Source organism: Chelonoidis abingdonii, chromosome 2 (assembly GCF_003597395.2).
Source record: "Chelonoidis abingdonii isolate Lonesome George chromosome 2, CheloAbing_2.0, whole genome shotgun sequence".
In the NCBI taxonomy this organism is placed as follows: Eukaryota; Metazoa; Chordata; order Testudines; family Testudinidae; genus Chelonoidis; species Chelonoidis abingdonii.
Genome location: NC_133770.1, coordinates 156,096,833 through 156,110,452, shown reverse-complemented (window position 1 = coordinate 156,110,452; position 13,620 = coordinate 156,096,833). Strand labels below are relative to the sequence as shown.

Below are 13,620 nucleotides of genomic sequence, written 5' to 3'. Positions count from 1 at the left end.
TGCCTCTCTCAATATCTCCCAAAGACAGCACTTTCACCAGAATTTGGTCAGTTTTGGGTTGCTCCCTCTGCCCCCTCTATTTTAACTTGAGGCTTTGGGTAAAATTGTCAAAAGTCAAAGAAAGTGAGTCAAGTTTAAAGTCAATGGACTTGGGTTTTTAAGTGCCTATGTTACTTTTGAACACGGGATGCAGGCAATTTTTACCCATTAACACTAACTTCCAGGGAAACTTGTTGAACATGTGGCACAACAAACTTTTGCATGCCACCTCTCCTTAGGCTTGTATTAAATATAATGGTAACCACTGTCTACTCAAATAATCAGTTTTCCCCAGGTTACAAGGGGATGTAGTTAATAAAGGTTACCTGGATGAGCTATTGGCACAGGAAGAACTTCAGCAGCACTGAGGTTCAAATTCTCCAGTGGCACAAGCCCACACATTTCAGCCACATGCTACTGACAATGATGTCCTACTGATTTACACCAGGTGAGTATCACGCCCCATCCTTTTCCTTTAATAGAGAACTCCCCTAACGTAGCTGAACATGTTGACAGATCGTTAAGTGAAAGGTTATTTTTAAAACAGAAATCAAGTACTTGAGAAAACAGATGATTTATTAACAATCTAATGATTCATTGCAGCTAAAGGCACACCCCAAACTCAAAACACACAAACAGATTTTCGTAAAAGAGTCTGGATACAAGGAGCAAAAGCTGCAATTCGAACCTCATTGTATCCGTGATGTGCTGTAGATCAGAGGAACTATGTTTTGCTCAAAACACAGTTCTGCTTCGGTGACAAGATTTCCCAGCATCAAAGTGGTTTCTAATTCCAGTGGGGTTTAATTTCATTGTTTTTAAACTTATTCACTCTTTCATGCAGTGAATAATGCTGCATGGAATTCATGAAAGAACCTATACCGAAAACATCAGTTAGCTAAGTTAACGCTCACAATGTACTATGCACATGTTCAGAATCACTAGAACACTGACACTTGGGGAACAGGTGGGTTTTTTTGTATTTATTTGTGGTGTTTATAAAGAAGAAATCCCTATCTTCTGGTTTCTTTCATTTTGCTACATGGAAAGCAATAATCACATACTAAAGAGGCAGTTCTAATTTCCCTTATTTTCAATTTTCGCTAAGAAAAAACCAGCAGAACTTGTAGTATTAAAGAGATGTCTCAAGTAGGCACCTTTCTCCACTTCTATGGATATTCCACCAACAGAATGATCCATAGATTGCACAGCTGAAAATGTAACAAGAAAGAAAAATAACTTCACACAATCAGTGGAAAATAAATAATAATTTTAAATAGTGTAACAATATAACTTAAAAGAGAACCAGTCACTTCTAATTTACCTGTTCTGTACAGTACTGGAATGTGGTCAGTGGAGAGCTTGTGTTCACTTCGAACTCCAATCAGCAGGGGGCTTCCTCGTCTGCAAACAAACCATGGAGGAATTAGTCTGCATTTACATAACCGGTTTGTAAAACAGATGGTATAAAATCGAGGTGCACGCGGCACACTAAAGCACATTAATTTGCGTGGTGGTGCGTCCATTTAGTACTGAGGCCTCCGTTCGAATCTGGAGCATTGCATCTGTGCGTAGCTATCCCGTTAACTATCCATATGTTCCTGCAAGTCTCCCCTGCCATGGATTGCTGGGTGTGAGAATCCCAATCAATGAATGGTGAAAAACAGTGCCCGTGGTGAAAAGTCTGGTAAATGTCGTCATTCATCCGTCCTCGTTGAAAGCACGGGGCAGACAATCATTCGCGCCCTGATCTTCCCCTGGATGCCCGGCAGAAACGCCATATGCCAGGGCAAATCATGTACCCGTTTGCCTTGGGTCACTGTCTACCGTTTTTTTATGTGTACTGGATGCCCGCTAGACTAGAGGCGTACTGCCAGTCGCACATCAGCAGCATTCAGTTTGCCTTGCGAGAATAGCAGAGACGGTATCATAGTCATGCCTGTACCGTCTGCTTGGCTGACATTGGCTTGCTGCCTGACTGACCTTGCAACTGTAGGTCGATACGGTGGGCGCAAATTGACGAAAAACGAGATACCCCCTGGGTCATTCCTCCTTTATGTGTATCTAAAATAGAGTCCAGTCCTGCCCCCCCTGAATATGGGCAAGTGTACTAAGAAGACCAGTGTTAATCAGAAGAGGCACAGCCGCTTCCGTGCGAAGATCTCTCACAGAGAATTAATGTAGAGCTGCTATTGCCCATTCTACTTGGGGCTTTGCCCTACCTTCAACAATCCCTGACCATTTCTTCTCCTCCTCTCCTCCATATCCTCCGGGCTACCATTGTTGAACATGTCCCCCATTGTGTGATTATTATAGGTATATATAATGTAATTCAGGTATATTAAAATGATACGACTTGAACTTGTTAGTGAAGATAAATGAGGGGTATATGTGCAGCCCCAGCCGTTGCGTTGATAGTCCAGGCAGACAAAAGATCTTTCTCGTTAGACTAGGAAAGGGGTAGTGTGGGTGGTGCTGGTGGATGTCTCTAGCCCCTAGTTTGCTAGGTAGAGTCTGAATCCATCGTGTACCAAGCGTCGGACTCATTCTGTTCCGGATGACCGGGATAGCCGATTCCTATTTTTACTGTTCTATCACCCTGGCCTGATTCCTCTACCTGAAAGGCCTAGACAGACACTTCATTGTTTCAAACTGGATACTTGACGATGTGATTGTTGCTATACTCTAGCCTTTCTGTCAAACTTTTATCATTTTTTGTCTGCGTCACCTTTTGGGGATAGGAGGGTGGAGGGGATTTCTGCGTTCGATTCGTCCCGTTCAGGCTAACCGCAGTCCTATTGACCAGTCATGCATGCTATATTAGATCATTTACTGGTGATACGAAAAAAGTCAAGAAATCATGTTTTTTCGCCCTTTATTTTGTTTCGGGTGGTGTTTGTGGTGTTTGTTTGTGGTTTTTTTTTTCGTTGGTGTTTCACGGGGCTATGATGGGGGTGATGAAGTGATTGAGGTGATAGGTTAGCGCTCTTGTTAATATGTTCCAGCGCCGGACAAGATGATTTTTGACCTCTTACAGAAGGGACCAGCCAAGAATGCAAAAATGCTGTTTTCGGCGCAGCGGACGTGGATAGCGGGAGTCCTTGTAAACCCCCCTCCATGAGCGAAGTCCATCTTGATTTCTTTGGCTTTCCGCTTTGTCACCACAGCACTGTGCTTGTGGACCCCGTAATCAATAGCCCTGAATTTTTCAAATGCTGTCCATTTCGTCCCCTTCTGTAACGGAGCCCTGATAGACATATGTGCTCCATAAAGCGATCAATCCAGTATCCTTCCGTAGATCCAGTGCTGAGCCTTTTTGATTGGGACTGGCAGCCACCGCGTGCTGATCAGAGCCCAACGCTTAGCCAACAGAAATGAAATTAAAAGTTCGCGGGGCTTTTCCTGTCTCCTGGCCATGCATCTAGTTAGATTGCTCAAGTCGCATCTGAGTTCAGATTGCTTTCCAGAGTGGTCACAGTGGTGCACTGTGAGATACCGCCCGGAGGCCAATACCGTCAATTTGCGGCCACGCTAACCCTAATCCGACATGGCAATACCGATTTCAGCGCTACTGCTCTCATCGGGGAGGAGTACAGAAACTAGTTTAAAGAGGCCTTTATATCGATGTAAAGGGCCTCGTTGTGTGGATGGGTGCAGGGTTAAATCGGTTTAATGCTGCTAAATTCGGTTTAAATGCGTAGTGTAGACCAGGCCTTATACACCGAGCTTCAACACAGAAACCTTAACCCTGAGGGACTGCTGTTCGACACCAAGGTATCTAAATCAATTAACCTCATCCAGCTGGTTTTATTGAATCTCATTAACCAATGAATTGTGAAGAAAGTGAAGGAGGCTGCAAGATATAGGAAAAAACTCTGATCTCAGTTACACACTGACCTTCCCCAAACGAAAATACAAATTTAGCATTCACCCTTTCCACGAACAGAGCTAGACAATGGGATATGAAGGCAGAGGCTAAAAGCAACAAAGACTTAAAACTAGGGCAGATTCCCTAACATGAGCACTGAAATCCTGCACTTGCATGCTCAAGCCAGCGCTTTGAATGGTTATTACCCATTATATGCACCTAATGGCAGATACTAAAATTGAGGTTTTCAAAGCTTATTAGGAATTTAGCCACATTTTAATTAAAATTAATGGGAATAGCGTGGCTAAATCTCTTGGTTGGCTTTTGAAAGTCTAAGTGTGGGATTTAGAGGTCCTATTAAGGCACTCGCACGATACACTTGAAAATCAAACTAACTCAGTTTATTAAAAATAAGTAAAGTAACTAAATAAAAGGGGTGTCCCTCCAAGGCTTTAGGTGCCATTGCCATACATTACAAGTCCCCGACCCACAAATCTGACTTCTCTCTCCAAGGCCCACCTCCACAGCAGCCTTCACAAACAGATCTGCCTCGTGGCATGCCCCAAAGGCCAAGAGACCTAGGTTATTTCAGACCAGTTGTACAGGAGTATAAGCGAGATTCTGACCACGAATCTGGTATTGAAGTATTTCTCCAAAAGAGGCCTGTTGAAGAGTTTTGTGCTGAGATGGGGGAAAGAGAGGAGAAAAAAGTATGCAACACAGAAAATTCAGATTCTCACAGAGTACAGCAAGAGCATCCTCTATGTTTCTCTCCTCTGACTTATAAACCAGCCATCATCAGCAAGAAGGGAAAGGGGTTAATATATGGAGATATACCTATCTCCTAGAACTGGAAGGGACCTTGAAAGGTCATTGAGTCCAGCCCCTGCCTTCACTAGCAGGACCAGATACTGATTTTGCCCCAGATCCCTAAGCGGCCTGCTCAGGGATTGAGCTCACAACCCTGGGTTTAGCAGGCCAATGCTCAAACCACTGAGCTATCCCTCCCTCCAAAAATATATTTGCTTTATTGTGATTAAAAGGGGAATACTGTCTATTGAGAGATACAATAGCAATCTTTACCTGGTGCCAACTGCTTGACCATGGTAATGGACACTTTTAAACACAAGGGCAAAAGCACCTTCCTGGAAAGAAAGGGAAATATACAAATTATTGTACCATTTCAAACTACACTTACAGCCACATGTTTCAAACACCAGCATGTAACTTTCACCCATAAGAACATTCTTGTTCAACAAAACAACTGCCTGGTGGCACATATTTCATGGTCACAGATTATTTCGGGTGCCTAGTTTTGAATCTGTCCAGCTTAATTCTCTTCTTCTAAGCCAGTTATTTTTAAAAAACAGGACTCCCTGGTTAGGCTTAACTGCCTACCACTATAAAAGCTCTTACACCAATTCAGAATTTGGTGAGCTGACGTACTACACCTGCATCTGTTTGCAAAATTGTTTGCCACTTGGAACACATACTGTGGAAAATCTGTGCATGGCCTTGGGCTGCTGCCATTTTCCTGGCATTCCATGGTTATTAACCTTAATTGTCTCCAGAAAAAAATAGCACCAGGAGGAAGTAAACTACTGTTTTTATGCATAGGACTGTCCATAGTATTAATAAAAAAATCTTAGATAAACATACATGCTTTTCAAGAAAGTTTCCACAAGAGGTCAGCATTTCTTCCATTACTGGAGTTTTACAACCAACCACCCTTATAGATCCAGATTCAGCAAGGAAACACAGGCTTAACTTTAAGTATGTCCTAATGACATCAGTGGGACTCAAGCACAAGCTTAAATCCTGTCCTAAACAGGGATTCTCTCCTAAGACAGGGCTTTAGATTGTGACTTAGAGAAGAAATATATGTACTAGCGCAAACACACACACTCTGGAAAGCCCTTTTGCTACCAATAATCTTATGCCTTTTTAAAAAAAAAAAAAAAAAAACCCACACAATCCATATTTGAACTGTGGAACTCACTGCCACAATATCTCATGTCAATAGCCATGTCTACTCTAGAAGAGCTTTATCAGGACAGGAATACTGGCATACTATACCAGCTAAGTACTGCTAGTAAGGACCCAGCCATACAAGCAAAGCTGTGCTTTGTACCAGTATAGTAAAACCATCCCTGCAAGCGCAACCATCTTTCCTGATAAAAGCATAGTTTTGCTGACATAGCTGCGCCTCTACATTAAAGGCTTTTGCTAGCACAGCTAAGTCGGGCAGGGATCATACCTTGTCCCACTCCTGACTGACAAAGCTGTGCCAGCAAAAGTTTACAATGTAGATCTGGCCTACAAGCTTAGCAGGATTAAACATTTATATGAACAATATCCATAGTTGCAGTAGATAAGAATATAAATTCTTGCGCTTCATGACATAAACCAAACACTGATTGCCTGGAAGAAACATCTCCGCACAGGTTATTCTTCAATTGTCCATTATGGGATTTCTTGCATTACTCACTGAAGAATATGGACTACAGACAGCCTATTGGACTATACTGACCATTAGTCAGCTGAGTATTGCAATTCCAGTGTTCCGACTTTCAAATATTTTAGCATAGCTTTTATTTTCATGTGAGACACCACCAGAAGCATTGCCTCTGGGTCTTTAAAACCTTTTTTTTTTTTTTTTTATCAACCAATTTTTAAAATTAATTAATATATTACCAGTTGCTGGATAACCCTCTCCACCAAGGTGGTGAAGCTAATGTCATCACTTTCGCGGTTGTCATACATGTACTTGACAAGCTTGGCAATGGTTTCTGTGTCGGTCTCAGACTCAAAATCATACCCTTTGCTTTCCTGAAAGCAAACCAAAAAAACCCAAGTTGTTGTTATTGTTCATTATTTGTAACGTCTAGAAGCGCTAGACCAGAGTCCTATTGTGCTGGGCACTGTACAAACTCAGGAGAGATAGTCCCTGCCCCCAAAGAGCTTACAATCTAAGCATAAAACAAGAGACAAACATTGATACTGACAGATAGAAAAGTACAAGGAAACAATGAGACAACAGCGGTCAGCCTGATACGCAGCGAGTCTCAGCATACCAGCACCTTAACTGTTATCAAGTTTTTTGTAGGCATCATGGAGGGTTTTGAAGGAGGACAGGGCAGTAGCTTTGCAGATGTTTACAAGGAGCTTCTTTTAAGCATTAAGGTGCTAGTTTGAAAATGTAACAAGTGGATGATGGAGGCTGGAATCATGGGCCGATCGGAGGTGGGAGTCGATAGTGAATGAAAGAGGATAGTTGAATGGAGCTAAGCAGCGTAGGGCCTTGAAAGTGAAGACAATTAGCTTATGTCTGATGAGATGGAGAAAGGGGCATCAGTAGAGGGATGACATGGTCAAAGTGACAGGCTAGAAGAATTATCTTGGCGGCAGCAGCCTTCTGAATGGATAGGAGCAGATTCTGAATGGATATTTGTCAAGGCTAGAGACAAGAATGTAGTAAATCAAGACACGAGATGACGACATTAGATATTTTGGTGGGAACAGATTCAGTAGAGCGCAAGGGGCAAAAACAGGACAGGAGAAGAACTCTAGGCAGTGATTTTACACAGCAAATTCAATATCTTAGAGATGAAAGGATGAGGCAGAGATGGGGAAGTAGCTGGAGATGCAGATGGGCTCAAGGTTTTTTGTTTTTAAGATGGGGACACTAAAGTGTGCTGGTATTGTAAAGGGTAGGAGACAGAGCAGAATGAGAAATTAAAGGAAAAGAGTAAGGGATGGAATCAGAGTGGATTCAAGGGAGATCTGCAGAGGAGATGTGATGGGGCCATTCACTGTTAACGTAGACAACAGAGGAGAGTCTTGCAGGACACAAAAAAACAGTAACTGCATAGACTGTACCTATTTAAGAAGCTCACTAAGTAAGGAAAAACAATTGACACAAGAATTCTTAAGTCTTATCAACCAATCTCGTGCACAACAAATATCTCCATAACAGTCTTCTTTCTTGTATAATCTGTCTCACGCTACCCATATATCAGGGTGCTCTGGATGTATGAAACTGGGTACAGGGCACGGGGGAGCTACTCTGTCAATAGCAAAGGTCAAAGGATTATGGAGTCCTGTTAGCAGAATGGTCAGCTGGCAATGCAATTTCCATTACCCTCCAAAGGCCAGAGCATCAGAATAGATCCTTCAACCTGAAAGAGAAGATTCCCAACCTCATACACATGAAGGTATGATCATGAGACCTGAGGGGTAATTTCCATCCCTTCAATTTCTACTCTCCACCCACAAACCAGATCTAAGCATGGGCAGCCATATGAGCTGAGTTTATGGCCACCTGAGATAATCCCATGGTCACCATGAAAGCCATAAAGTCTTCAGCTGTCTCAGAAGCATCTCCAGCTTTGTATGTTAAAATCACTGGGCACTATTACCATCTGTGGTTTCCACACCACAGTAGCAAGAAATTTAGGCAACTAATCAAGGACTTTGAGATTTAACCAGCACTAGGTGCCATTATAACTTTATTCCAGAGCTTAGACACACAGCTAGTTTTACTCACCAAAAATTTTCTCAGATCTTTGTAGTTGGTTATAATGCCATTGTGGATAACAATAAATTCTAGAGAATAAAAAAAAAAAGTGTTAATTCTAAAAGATATGTGAATATTTTACATACCTTAAACACCATATGAAGCATTTTATTCTAATAAGCATATTTACACAGCAGTAGAAGCATCAAAATAGTGATCGGCTTCTATAATTCACTGAAATTACCCTGCACAGATTGCTCTCTGTTAGCAAGGACTGTTCTAAAATGTATGCATTAATACCATCTAGGACACTGGGTCTCAAACATTTTTACTGGTGACCCCTTTCACATAGCAAGTCTCTGTATGCGACATCACCCCCCTTATCGACCCCCAGTTTGAGAACCGCTGATCTAGGACTTATGCGATGCCTTTCCATCAATAAATCTCATTACAAAGATGGAGAACTTAAGGTACAGAAACATTAAGTGCCTTCCTCATTAGGCCTGTGTTAGAAGTAGACCATTGAATAACCTGTTGAGAGCAAATATTTCAAAGAAAACTCATCAATCTCATCTTTTGAGAGTGGTTTATTTAACTTTCATGGAATTTTTAAAAATGTATTTAATGCATCCAGCTGCCATGATGATATGCAGTGTATTAGTAAATACCAATTCCCATGAAAATGTTTTCTTAGTATCATTGCATGCAATATAGAATAGAGATAATTTTTCTAATGTAAAAGACGAGAATCTAGGCCAGCCTTCGTGTGTGCCATTACCCTAAATTACTATACATGTTAATCACATCAGGTCTTAGTGCTGAGGATATTAAACATGCACAAACCATTTTCCAAGTCAATGGCTGCATTATTTCCGTTTCAAGCATTCAGAATCACAACACATTTGAAGGAGTGGACAAAGTAGTTTTGCAGAAGTTTTGTAACCAGAAGATTACTGAATATATTTATTATATGCTTGTAACATTTTTATGTGCAGTGCTCATCTAAACAATATACAATTAGCGATGATCCTCTTCTACACGAGCTATTATTGTATCTCGGTTGGTTTGTTTTATTTTACAATACAAAAATCAGATGGTTAGAGCCAAAATTGGTTCTATTTCAAAATCATCAGAAACTGGTTGGTAATGTCTCCTGGAATTCTAAATATCTTGGGCTTGTTTTTTAATCCAATCAGTTTTCACTGAACCATCATTTGATAATGCTTAAATCACCCAGGATGAGCTTAGCAGGGATGGAGAATGGTCTTGTGTTTAACACACAGGACACAGAATAGGAGACCTGGGTTCTATTACCAGCTCTGTCACTGGCCTGCCCGGTGACCTTGGGCAAGTCACCTCTCGTGCCTCAGTTTCCCCATCTGTACAGTGGGGATACTTTGTCAAGTGCTTTGAGATCTCAGAATTGAAAGTTCTGTAAGAGGTAAATATTGTTATTACCCAGCTCTGCCACAAACCATCATCTGTAAGTGAGAATGCTAACAATTATAGGTTCACTACAGTTCATAAAGTATTTTTAAGATTTGAGCTAGTGCATAGATAAGAGCCACGCTGCCTTCTGCAGCAATACAAAGGACAAAGCAACCTTTACCAAATGACGGCCAAAAGAGAGAAATAAACCAAGAAAATTACATTATAAAAAACACCCATTTGCTAGCAACATCCCATTTATTATGATGGTTGGGAAAATACCTGTACAGAGTTTACTGTAGGCCTTGAGATCTTACTTTTGCAGTCAATATTGATTTACTGAAGTCCCGAGGCACCATCACAATGCAAATAATTAATACGACTGCCTCTTACTGCAAAAGTGATACATCATCATCATAAAAAAATAGTTTGGTGCTCTTCTTATTGAAGTCAATGACCAAACTCTGGTGGGATTCAGAAGGAGCAAGATAAGGATCATGGCTTGAAACAGAATAATGATTCCTACGCCCTGCCTCCAAGCACGTGTTCTCACAGAGGCATAGGCAGCACTGCACCAATTGAGTTTTAGTATGAAGTACTCAATTAAGTGGCAATTTGCAAGAGCATATTGATCGCTCAGAATTCCTAACAGCCATTACTCTCCCCATTCACACAAATGAATACTTGCCCATGCAGTGCAGGGTCTTACCATTATTTTTATCTGAGCGCTGTGGGTGGCTATTGACGGGACTGGGCTCACCATGGGTAGCCCATCGGGTATGTGCGATGCCAAGATGTACATCAAACTCGATGTCCAGGTCCATATCCTGTTGTTCTGCAGATGGAAGTGTAAAAATGTTACATTATCAGAACCTGATCCAATTCACATTGAAAGCAACGTAAGAGATGGGTCAGGCTTTCAGAGCGTAACAGGCAATGCAGTAAGTTACATGGAGACAGAAATATTCGAGTAAAAATATAATCAGAAAACTATTAGCACAAAGCAAGCAAAACGTCAGGTATACAGTTATTGGCAGTCAAGACCATGTCACAGCCCAAGCCAATAAAGTGATGATTTCTCACGTGATGAAGGATCTTTCCATGTGAGATACACAGCCTGATCCTGTGAATCCTTTCCTCTGAGCCACATTACTGATTAGTACCACCGACTCATGTGTAAAGGTTTGCAATATCAAATATCAAATGTTTAATTAGCTGCCGATCTTTTAATAAATTTACCAACATGATTTTCTTTTAGGCTCTCTACTCACACAAAAATCGGAGCATTCTGAGTATTGCCTATTAACGCCAAAACTGTTTTGGGCAGGTGTGAATATTCTCTAAGCTCTTCTTCGGGCAAAAAGTATCCCAACACCAGGGCACTTCCGACAAGTTCACAAAATCATTTCAGTTCTTCAGCAAGAACATCTTTGTTTTGCCACACTGAGTCCTCAGTAAGAAGTAGTTAGACAGCATCACCTGTTTATACTGTATGTATTTTCTCCTGAGAACGTTTTCAACCCTGATAATCTTTTCTCCTGCACATTGAGGAAATATCTATGAATATTACTTGTGTAGGTTTCGCATGCTTTTATTAACCAATAAGCCAATGGGAACATGATTGTGCATCAATGGGAGAGTCTTAACAAAACTAGGACCATAATTCTCAACGTACACTTCATGAGCTATTAAGAAGTTTATAGCACTTGTTAGTAAAGAATAAACCTGTTATGTCGGACAATCATTTACTCAGTGTTCTTCTCAATTGTTTGTTTCCAGCCTATCAAGCCTTAAACAGGAAAGCTTTACTGAGAAGAGGGTGGGAACCGGTAAACTGAGTAAAAGCTCAAATACCATAGCAATTGGCAGCATGTTTCAATGAAGCCTTCCATTCTCCAAGTAGTTTGGTGACACGCCTGTCAGAGAACTCCCATGACAAACCCATCTATCCCCCCAGCTCAACCCCTTCCAACTTACTATATGGCTTTCAGTTTATTTCACATACTTATAAAGATACATTAACAAAATGATTCACGTGGCTGATTTGTAAGTCTCACTCATCTGGCGATTCCATTGCTTTTTATTCTCAAAAAGAAAATAACCTTTAACAAGTCACCCAATTTTATTTTCATCCCTTGTGTTGGCCCATCATCTCTGATGCTATTGAAATATTATCTCTGCCTGACCAAGCATGATCACCTTACATAATATTAAAGTAGAATCCCCAACAGTAACAATTTAGTGCCTGGAAAGTATCAAATTAATCTTCTCTTGGTAGACATTCATCCTCTTATTCAGAGATTATCTTTTCTGTTTTTCTTAATAGCTTTTCATAGACCATAATATAGTTTTCTAAATTGATTTTACCACAAGTGCTTAAATCTTACCATTATTCCAGTGTCTTTCCTTTTAACTGAATATATACAGTATAACCTTGTTTACTCAGACTTTGGACTTCGCTGAATTAAGGTCAGGTCCACGGATTTCATGTAGATCAATGAGGTTTTACAATAGACTTGAGTTTATCTTAGTAATGATAAAATTACATTAAAAGGCTACAGAATCGGTTTCTCTAAGTTTCATATATAAGAATCCTTTAAGTTAAATAAATATGCTGTAACTGAAGTTACTAACACCTGAAAATCAGGATATTAACTAAAAACAACCATCACTATGGTGGCAGATACCTAGAAGTTCATGCAGTGCTTACCTAAACTTTACAGAAAACAATTGTTTGCAGTTCTGTTTCCTACAGAGATTTGACTAATTTAAAAATCTGATTCTATCCAGGACATAAAAGGGTTTAGAAATAGAAAGCAGAATACTTCACTTCCTGCTCTCTCATTGATTTGACAGTTCCACTTAGTATTTTTTCTACACCAATTCCTTAGCTCATCTACTGTGCACCTCAAGATGAAATTAGGGTTTGTACTACAAGATATTTAGATTATTCAGAAATGCAAAGTCAATGTATTAAAGCTAAATTCAAAATGTCCTAATGGATGATTTTTTCATGCTTGCAGTGGAGGAAGGAGTTTATTTTTTAGAATGGAAATAAAATATATCCATATATAGATGGATTCTTATTAATGTTGTAATATTTTCACTATTTTGCTTTATTTAGATGAGAAACTAATACACAGTCAATTCCCTTTCTAAAAGGTTGCTGAGCCAAGGGGGAGGGGGGGAAGAAATGGCCAGAGGAAGAGCCAAGGGGTGCATAGCCAGAGGAGGAGCCAAGGGTGGGCACCTTTTTTATGTTTGCTTCCCCTGCACTTAGAACCTGGCTACGTCACTGGCTTGCTACTTATTTTGAGAACTTCATTTCAAATTTACCAAAATAAATGAGCCCCAATCCAGCAAACATTTACAAGCACTTGTGAATCCTAGTGAATGAAATGGGACTACTCTTTGGTGTGAAGTAAGGCTGTTGATTAATTGCAGTTAACTCACGCGATTAATTCAAAAATATTAATTGTGATTAATTGCAGTTTTATTCACACTGTTAAACAAGAGAATACCAATTGAAATATATTAAATATTTTGGATGTTTTTCTACATTTTCAAATATATTGATTTCAATTACAATACAGAATACAAAGTATACAGTATTCACTTTATATTATTTTTATTTAAATATTTGCACTCTAAAAATGATTAAAGAAGTAGTATTTTTCAATTCACCTCATACAAATATCGTAGTGCACTCTTTATCATGAAAGTGCAACTTACAAATGTAGATTTTTTGTGTTACATAACTGCACTCAAA

The 13,620-nt window shown here is 40.1% G+C and overlaps 1 protein-coding gene across 4 annotated transcripts in view; it reads right to left on the bottom strand.

The window, feature by feature from the left end:
* Nucleotides 1-13,620, bottom strand: part of GFPT1 (glutamine--fructose-6-phosphate transaminase 1) — a 67,090-nt gene that overhangs the window by 21,343 nt on the left and 32,127 nt on the right. For 2 of the 4 annotated variants that reach the window (XM_032786602.2, XM_075062744.1), the window contains exons 4-9: nucleotides 10,561-10,686; nucleotides 8,454-8,512; nucleotides 6,602-6,736; nucleotides 4,991-5,052; nucleotides 1,364-1,443; nucleotides 1,197-1,250 (exon numbers count right to left, since the gene is read on the bottom strand). In XM_032786602.2, the coding sequence (XP_032642493.1) occupies nucleotides 1,197-1,250; nucleotides 1,364-1,443; nucleotides 4,991-5,052; nucleotides 6,602-6,736; nucleotides 8,454-8,512; nucleotides 10,561-10,686 (516 nt within the window). The remainder of the gene's footprint in view (nucleotides 1-1,196; nucleotides 1,251-1,363; nucleotides 1,444-4,990; nucleotides 5,053-6,601; nucleotides 6,737-8,453; nucleotides 8,513-10,560; nucleotides 10,687-13,620) is intronic. The other 2 variants (XM_032786612.2, XM_075062745.1) reach the window with 1 other exon arrangement.